General features: G+C 42.9%; 1 protein-coding gene across 2 annotated transcripts in view; it reads left to right on the top strand.

Moving 5' to 3' along the window:
• LOC139240204 (integrin alpha-2-like) overlaps positions 1-6,818 on the top strand; it is a 233,106-nt gene extending 226,288 nt beyond the window's left edge. For both annotated transcript variants that reach the window (XM_070868661.1, XM_070868671.1), the window contains exons 29-30: positions 2,195-2,311; positions 4,845-6,818. In XM_070868661.1, the coding sequence (XP_070724762.1) occupies positions 2,195-2,311; positions 4,845-4,943 (216 nt within the window). In that variant the 3' untranslated portion in view covers positions 4,944-6,818. The remainder of the gene's footprint in view (positions 1-2,194; positions 2,312-4,844) is intronic.
• Positions 6,819-10,008: the final 3,190 nt, after the last annotated feature.

Genomic DNA, 10,008 nt, shown 5'->3' on the forward strand with positions numbered 1-10,008 from the left:
TCCAGACATTTACAAGGCCCTTTTTATTTCCCCCCCTTTTTTTTGTGTTTTTCTTTTTTTGGTTTTTTTTTGGGCACTAAAATCACAATTTTCCCCAGTGCCCCCTATAAAAGGGAAGGGGGACACTAAAAGCACCGGCAATTAAAACAAATTAAACTTAAAAACGTAAAATCAAATTAAAATTTGGTTGCCGGGCGTGATGATGCACTCCAGTCCCTCCGGTGCCCACCTCTCGCGGAAGGCCGCGAGCGTACCGGTGGACACCGCGTGCTCCATCTCCAAGGACACCCTGGACCGGATGTAAGAGCGGAAGAGAGGCAGGCAGTCAGGTTGAACGACCCCCTCGACCGCCCGCTGCCTGGACCGGCTGATGGCACCCTTGGCCGTGCCTCCTTGTGCATGAATGACAGAAGGATAGTTTGCAGGTGTAGCAGGCAATCAGGACGGCAAATGGAATGTTGGCCTTCATTGCGAGAGGGATGGAATACAAAAGCAGGGAGGTCCTGCTGCAACTGTACAGGGTATTGGTGAGGCCGCACCTGGAGTACTGCGTACAGTTTTGGTCACCTTACTTAAGGAAGGATATACTGGCTTTGGAGGGGGTACAGAGACGATTCACTAGGCTGATTCCGGAGATGAGGGGGTTACCTGATGATGATAGATTGAGTAGACTGGGTCTTTACTCGTTGGAGTTCAGAAGGATGAGAGGTGATCTTATAGAAACATATAAAATAATGAAAGGGATAGACAAGATAGAGGCAGAGAGGTTGTTTCCACTGGTCGGGGAGACTAGAACTAGGGGGCACAGCCTCAAAATACGGGGGAGCCAATTTAAAACCGAGTTGAGAAGGAATTTCTTCTCCCAGAGGGTTGTGAATCTGTGGAATTCTCTGCCCAAGGAAGCAGTTGAGGCTAGCTCATTGAATGTATTCAAATCACAGATAGATAGATTTTTAACCAATAAGGGAATTAAGGGTTACGGGGAGCGGGCGGGTAAGTGGAGCTGAGTCCACGGCCAGATCAGCCATGATCTTGTTGAATGGCGGAGCAGGCTCAAGGGGCTAGATGGCCTACTGCTGTTCCTAAATCTTATGTTCTTATTATGTTCTTATGACCTCACCGCTCCTGCTGTATCTGCCCACACTCCAATCACCAACCTGGCCCTTGATGACGTCACTCTTCTCTGCCGTCGCCCTCCTGCACCAGCTCGCGCTGTTCCCTGAAGTGGTGTGCCGCCACGCTGCTCCCGGGGCCTCCACGCTGCTCCCGGAGGCCCCGACCTGCGTGGGAATACCAGCGGCAGGTTGGGGCCATAAAAGGAGTGGCGGCCTGGGAGCAGCGTGGAGGCTCCGACCTTTGTGGGAACACTAGCAGCAGGTCGGGGCTCATAGTAGGCTCACAAGGTATGGGAAGTGGTCCATATTGTCCAAGGTCTCATCTTGGATCTTGATAATTGGGGAGCAGTACTGTGTGCCAGTAGATTGGTAGAGAAATTTTGACTTATAGATGTTTAATGTAAGGCCCAGACTCACATACACTTCAGTGAAGGTGTAGGATTATTAACACTATGGTGTTGTAAACCTCTCTCCAAAGTATGCTTCCTTCAAAGACTGGATCGACTGGGCCTATGTTCACTGAAATTTAGAAGAATGAGAGGGGATCTCATAGAAACATTTAAAATTCTGACGGGATTAGACAGGTTAGATACAGGAAGAATGTTCCAGATGTTGGGGAAGACCAGAACCAGGGGTCACAATCTAAGGACAAGGGGTAAGCCATTTAGGACGGAGATGAGGAGAAAATTCTTGACTCTGAGAATTGTGAACCTGTGAAATTCTCTATCACAGAAAGTTGTTGAGGCCAGTTCGTTAGATATATTCAAAACGGAGTTAGATGTTGCCCTTATGGCTAAAGGGATCAAGGGGTATGGAGAGAAAGCAGGAATGGGGTACTGAAGTTGCATGATCAGCCACGATCATATTGAATGGTGGTGCAGGCTCGAAGGGCCGAATGGCCTACTCCTGCACCTATCTTCTATGTTTCGATCTTTCAAGCATGGCTCCTCGCCAGGACTACGTGATTGGTCAATTTTTGCTCAAATGTGCACATTTCCTTTTTTTGTTCCAAGTTAATAGGTTTAATGAACCTTTGAAGAGGACTGAGGTATAACTGTGCTTTTTACCTTGACTTTTAGATCCCAATTACATTGATCAAACCAATGGAAAAAGAACAAGTTCCCGTAGGAGTGATTGTGGGGAGTGTAATAGGAGGACTACTTGTACTTTTAGCATTGATTGCTGCCCTGTGGAAAGTAAGTATCTTCTTTAGTTTTCTAAACTTAATCATTTGGTTTGGAGAGTAAGATGCCACTGTACATTATAATCTTTTTCTGTTTGCTATTTTGCCCTTTATGGTCTTGGGTCATCATAAAATGCACAATGATTCCTATAGCCCAAACAGTTCTGTAATTGGTTACCCTAATATATAACATGCACTTACAAGTTGGTAACCTATGTAACATATATGTGAGTGACAATATTGGCCGATTATTTCATGGATAGCATTGTAGGGGACAGTCTCAAAGGCTGCGATATCGGCAAATGTGGCGGGTCCGGTGTGGCTGGGGTCAGTGGCGGTGGCGACCCCACTCCTGGTCGAGCCCGCACTGTGAAAAGAATCTTCCCTAGGTTGGGTTTATTAAGCCTGCCCTGCGAGGTTCCCGGCCATTTAATAGGAAGTGGCTCTGATGACATCATTTGATGATGCATCATCAGCCGGTTTGCTTAAAGGGACCGTGTCCACATTGATTTTGAGTTATTCTATCAGCATTCTGCAACATTGAGGGGCTGCAAATACTGACAAGCACTGCACAATTGTGCACAGCTGCACCCAGGCTCTCCCATGACTCCCTCCAGATGCTTATGGAGGGAGTTACAGCAAGCAGGGAGGTTCTCTTCCCTTCTAATTGGTGGAAGAGACCTCCCCAGGGCAGCAATGCAGCCTGGTTGCACATTGCACAAGAGGGCACAAGCAGGGATGTCGTCAGGAGAAGCTGGCTGCAGTGGTGCAAACCTTTCAATGATCTCAGTAGATCATGAAACATTATTGCAAAGCCACACTCAACCTCATGCTGCTGTGCCACTCATCACATCACCATTATTCTGCCTTCCCTACCCTACACCTGCACATCCTTACTCACACCAACTTACCTTGCGCCTCCACCTATCCCTCTCTACATTATCACATCCCCATCTCACTAGCCACATCTCACACTCACCCTCATCCTTGTCCAATCATACCAACTAACAAACAAGGGTAGACACGTGAGTCTTTTAGCCAATGTTCATGTAGAGTTTCGACTAATGTGTTGTCGAACATTGGAATCTTTATTTTCAACCTGCGAGGAGGTGCTATGAGGCTGCAGAGTGACTTGGATAGGTTAGGTGAGTGGGCAAATGCATGGCAGATGAAGTATAATGTGGATAAATGTGAGGTTATCCACTTTGGGGGTAAAAACAGAGAGCCAGACTATTATCTGAATAGTGACAGATTAGGAAAAGGGGTGGTGCAACGAGATCTGGGTGTCATGGTACATCAGTCATTGAAGGTTGGCATGCAGGTACAGCAGGCGGTTAAGAAAGCAAATGGCATGTTGGCCTTCATTGCGAGGGGATTTGAGTACAGGGGCAGGGAGGTGTTACTACAGTTGTACAGGGCCTTGGTGAGGCCACACCTGGAGCATTGTGTACAGTTTTGGTCTCCTAACTTGAGGAAGGACATTCTTGCTATTGAGGGAGTGCAGCGAAGGTTCACCAGACTGATTCCCGGGATGGCGGGACTGACATATCAAGAAAGACTGGATCAACTGGGCTTGTATTCACGGGAGTTCAGAAGGATGAGAGGAGATCTCATAGAAACGTTTAAAATTCTGATGGGTTTAGACAGGTTAGATGCAGGAAGAATGTTCCCAATGTTGGGGAAGTCCAGAACGAGGGGTCACAGTCTAAGGATAAGGGGTAAGCCATTTAGAACCAAGATGAGGAGAAACTTCTTCACCCAGAGAGTGGTGAACCTGTGGAATTCTCTACCACAGGAAGTTGTTGAGACCAATTCACTAAATATATTCAAAAAGGAGTTAGATGTAGTCCTTACTACTAGAGGGATCAAGGGGTATGGTGAGAAAGCAGGAATGGGGTACTGAAGTTGCATGTTCAGCCATGAACTCATTGAATGGTGGTGCAGGCGCGAAGGACCGAATGGCCTACTCCGGTACCTATTTTCTATGTCTATGTTTCTATGTCATGAGTTTACAGATTGTGGTGGAATACACTTCTGCTGCTGCTGATGGCCCACAGCGCCTTATGGATGCCCAGTTTTGAGCTGCTAGATCTGTTCTGAATCTATCCCATTTAGCACACTGGTAGTGCCACACAGCATGATGGAGGGTGTGCTCAATGTGAAGATGAGACTTCGTGTCCACAATATCCGTGCGGTGGTCACTGCTACCAATGCTGCCATGGACAGATGCATAAGTGACAGGTAGATTGGTGAGGATGAGGTCAAGTAGATTTTTCCCTCGTGTTGGTTCTCTTACCACCCGTTGCAGGCCCAGTCTGGCAGCTGTGTCCTTTAGGACTCGGCCAGCTCGGTCAGTAGTGGTGCCACCGAGCCACTCTTGATGATGGACATTGAAGTCCCCCACCCAGAATATAACTGTACCCTTACTACTCTCAGTGCTTCTTCCAAGCAATATTCAATTGAGTGAATTCCACTAATTAGGCACAAGAGGAAATGTACTACTTCAGGGCCTTTACATTTCTCTGAATTAATTTTTTTTTAAACAGCTTGGATTCTTTAAAAGAAAATACAACAAACTGGCGAAGGATGAAGAGGACAACGAGGACAATGGTGACAATGATAATGATGCTGAAGAAGATGAATGAATAAAGGCTAATTTTGCTGTGAATTTTACTGGTTCTATTTAGCACTACTCTATAGAGTGAATTGTTGAATATGCCTGATACCAAATGCTATGGTAGTTGTGGTTATATCAAGTTGCTACCAAATGAGTTTATGGAGATCTCATTCCAGAAAAAATGGAATATTTAGTGTATTTAACATTTACATTTTAAAGTGTGAAATTTCCACTTTTTAAAAAAAAAAGGAAAAATGCTTTCTTTTCTTTGTAACTGACCCGCTAACAAAATCATGGGACTATGTGGCTTTAAAATGTGCTATTTATAAGAATGCAATTTCATTGGTGGGTTGTCAGTTATGAAGAAAAGTGGACAATTTCCTGCGTTAGTTTTGAAGAATTTCACTCGATCCTGTCTTTTGGATTTTAGAATATTCCTCAGTGTCAATGACACACATTAGGCATAAAGATGACAAATATATCTTAAATGCAGCAGATTTTTACAAAATATACTTGATACTTGAATTGGGTAATACGTGGTGAGAGATGAAATAGGGCAAAATATTTTCTTTTAAAAATTTTGGGGCATGAATTACTTAAGAGTGTGTCATAAATGAAATTAATAAAACTTACATTTTAGGATGGTTTAATTTCTATCTAGCATCAACAAGGAAAAGTAAAAAAAATGACTGTTTTGCCATGTGATACTTTACTAATTGCCAGTGAGATACTGAGGGCAGATTTCTCCATACATGCTGCTGACACGAAACCTTGCCCAACGAAAGCGAATATCAGAGAATTGCGGGCAGTCGCTCTGCAGGTTTTCAGTGAGCTGCTGGTGGTATGTCCTGCTGTCAGCACATACTCAGAAAATTATCCCCATTGTCTCCATATGCACATTAACCAAGGGCAAATATTAGTTCTGATCAATACAAACACAGTGATATAACAAGAAGTAACATTACAATATATTCAATACTCACATCCAATAAGGCACATCGCAACACAGAAAGTTAACGCCAGATTTAAAGTTGTGTTGCAATCTGAAACATGCATTCTATTATTAATTTAATACTTATTTTTCTATGTTGTAAATCAGACTACAGCAGAATCCTATTATAGTTTGCTTGAAGACACGCCAATTTCACTGTACTCTGTCACATACTTTGTTTCGCTGTCCATTTCAGCTTTCATCAGAACAATAATTAATCTAAAATTGATTTGTGTCATATTCCAAGCTCCAAGTAGCATCTTATCCATGCTCATTACAAGTAATGATAGTCACAGTGTGATGGACATAACATACTAAAGCCAATGCCATGGTGTGTGTAAATTTTGGGTCAATGGTACTATAATATGTAAATAGAACTTTCATCATCTCTTTTGCACAATATTAGATTAAGAAATAGTTTTTTATACAATTAATCTGTGGGATTAGGTTAAAATGATAAGAAATCTCTAACAAGAATAAGATTCTTCAAGTCTGGTGCTGTTTTAAATAATGTGATTAGTAGATTACATTTTATGTGCATCAACTTTTCTGCCTCCATCATTTGATTTTGTATTTTTATGTTTTGAACAGTGTAAAAAAGACACTGCCAAAAACCCGTTTAAAAAAACAAGTGTGCTGAGCACTCTGGTAGTCTATATGAATCCTACGTTATGGTGCGCTGCTGGGGACGTTGCTATTTGCACTGATACATTTTTTTATATGTATAAAATTATGCGTTTTCCTGCATTAATGCTTTTAATTAATATTTATTAGGTGATTTTCGTGCCCAAACTTTATACTGCTGTTTTTTTTATTTTGGATTGGAAATCCAAAGGGTTTTCTTGTTATGCATTACCTCCTTTTTATATGAAATGCCTGTACTTCTGTAACTCAGACTTTATTAAAAAAACATGAACATGTATTGCATCTACTGTGTATTTTCTTTTACTCCCAATACTATCATTACCATTGTAGAACAGTTTGCGATGTTCCTGTGTGTTGTTTCCACTGGGGGCTTGTACATCTGCCACTTCTCATAATTCTGGACAGGGTATGAAAAAAGTCTTGTAATCTGATGGGTTCTGTCACTTCTGAATTCCATTTCCTCTCTCTCTGTTGCAACTTTTCATGCCTTTATTTTATCAACAGATATAGAAACATAGAAAATAGGTGCAAGAGTAGGCCATTCGGCCCTTCGAGCCTGCACCACCATTCAATAAGATATGGCTGATCATTCACTTCAGTACCCCTTTCTTGCTTTCTCTCCATACCGCTTGATCCCTTCAGCCGTAAGGGCCATATCTAACTCTCTCTTGAATCCAATAAACTGGCATCAACAACTCTCTGCAGTAGGGAATTCCACAAGTTAACAACTCTCTGAGTGAAGAAGTTTCTCCTCATCTCAGTCCTAAATGGCTTACCCCTTATCCTTAGACTATGTCTCCTGGTTCTGGACTTCCCCAACATTGGGAACATTCTTCCTGCATCTAACCTGTCCAGTCCCGTCAGAATTTTATATGTTTCTATGAGATCCCCTCTCATCCTTCGAAACTGCAGTGAATAAAGGCCCAGTCGATCCAGTCTCTCCTCATATGTCAGTCCTGCCATCCTGGGAATCAGCCTGGTAAACCTTCCCTGCACTCCCTCAATAGCAAGAACATCCTTCCTCAGATTAGGAGACCAAAACTGTACACAAAACTCCAGGTGAGGCCTCACCAAGGCCTTGTACAACTACAGTAAGACCTCCCTGCTTCTATACTCAAATCCCCTAAATATGAAGGCCAACAGATTAGGAAAAGGGGAGGTGCAACGAGACCTGGGTGTCATGGTACATCAATCATTGAAGGTTGGCATGCAGGTACAGCAGGCGGTTAAGAAAGCAAATGGCATGTTGGCCTTCATAGCAAGGGGATTTGAGTACAGGGGCAGGGAGGTGTTACTACAGTTGTACAGGGCCTTGGTGAGGCCACACCTGGAGTATTGTGTACAGTTTTGGTCTCCTAACTTGAGGAAGGACATTCTTGCTATTGAGGGAGTGTAGCGAAGGTTCACCAGACTGATTCCCGGGATGGCGGGACTGACATATCAAGAAAGACTGGATCAACTGGGCTTGTATTCACTGGATTTCAGAAGAATGAGAGGGGATCTCATAGAAACGTTTAAAATTCTGATGGGTTTAGACAGGTTAGATGCAGGAAGAATGTTCCCAATGTTGGGGAAGTCCAGAACCAGGGGTCACAGTCTAAGGATAAGGGGTAAGCCATTTAGGACCGAGATGAGGAGAAACTTCTTCACCCAGAGAGTGGTGAACTTGTGGAATTCTCTACCACAGAAAGTTGTTGAGGCCAATTCACTAAATATATTCAAAAAGGAGTTAGATGTAGTCCTTACTACTAGGGGGATCAAGGGGTATGGCGAGAAAGCAGAAATGGGGTACTGAAGTTGCATGTTCTGCCATGAACTCATTGAATGGCGATGCAGGCTCGAAGGGCCGAATGGCCTAGTCCTGTACCTATTTTCTATGTTTCTAACATGCCATTTGCCTTCTTCACTGCCTGCTGTACCTGCATGCCAACTTTCAATGACTGATGTACCATGACACCCAGGTCTCGTTGCATGATGCTCTTTTTTTCATGCTCCTTCAAGTCTCTAACTATACCATCCTATGCATTCTTCCTCCACCCTACATCTTCACAGTGTTGAAATCATTGACTTTAGGAAGAGAGCATTGAAAAGGGGGAATTGGAAAATGGGTCAGATATTCTGCCGCTTTTGCATCAATATGAAGCAATTTTGAATACACGTCAACATAAAACCATAAGTGTAACTTGGGAGTCAGGTTGGCAGACTGACTACGGACAGCATTAAAGCTCAGAAATGTGATACCACTGACAGGAAAATTTCTGATGTATATGAACAGAGGGAAAACCAGTACTTTCTGCTTACTTTGGCTGAGCTACGCAAATCAACTGTCACGTTTCTAGATCAGTACGTTTTTAGTGCAAAAAGAAAGAAGGCTGGGCTAGGTTCAATATAAAACATGAACAGGAGAGAACAGGCAAAGTCTGGATAAATACTGATACCTGACTGAAAAAAACAAATTCAATGAGAAGGAGAGAGAACAAGCCAGGATAAATTTGAAATAAAAATAGGCAGATAAAACAATGGGAATCATTCAAACAGAAAATGATTGGGGAACAAACGAAACATATTCCATTAAGAAATAAAGGCTGTTTGGCCCAACAGGGATTCAGAAATATTCGATAATATTGATAACTATTCTCCTGGAAAGAGGTTTGTATTTCTGAAAATCCAATGGCAAACTTCCAGATGCATTTGCCTTCATTGAAATGTCATGGACAAGTTCAAAAAAAATGTTAAAAGGCTGATAGAATGCTGGCCTTTATACCTAGAGGACTAGAATACAAGGGGATAGCAGTCATGCTACAGCTATACAAAACCCTGGTTGCACCACACCTGATGTACTGTGAGCAGTTCTGGGCACCACACCTGAAGAAGGATATATTGGCCTTGGAGTGCAGCGTAGATTTACTAGAATGATACCTTCACTCCGTTGTAATCCGTCCAATTTAGAAGATTAAGAGTTTATTTGATCGAAGTTTTCAAGATAATAAGGGAAACAGATAAGGCTTTTAGAGAGAAACTATTTCTGCTAGTTGGGGAATCTAGGACCAGGGGACATAGCCTAAAAAATTAGAGCCAGCCCTATCAGGAGTGAAGTTTGGAAACATTTTTACAGGAAAGGGTGGTAGAAGTTTGGAACTTTCTTCTACAAATGGCAGGTGATGCTGGGTCAATTGTTAATTTTAAATCTGTGCTTGATTTCAGTTAACCAAAGGTATTGAGGGATATGGGGCAAAGGCGGGTATAGGAAGTTAGGTCACAGATCAGCCATGGTCTCACTGAATGGCAGAACAGGTTTAGAATCATAGAAATATACAGCATGGAAGGAGGCCATTTTGGCCCATCGTGCCCGCGCCGGCCGACCAAGAGCTATCCAGCCTAATCCCATTTTCCAGCTCTTAGTCCGTAGCCCTGTAAGTTACAGCATGTTAAGTACACATCCAAGTATTATTTTAAT

Source organism: Pristiophorus japonicus, chromosome 2, assembly GCF_044704955.1.
Source record: "Pristiophorus japonicus isolate sPriJap1 chromosome 2, sPriJap1.hap1, whole genome shotgun sequence".
Taxonomy (NCBI): Eukaryota; Metazoa; Chordata; class Chondrichthyes; family Pristiophoridae; genus Pristiophorus; species Pristiophorus japonicus.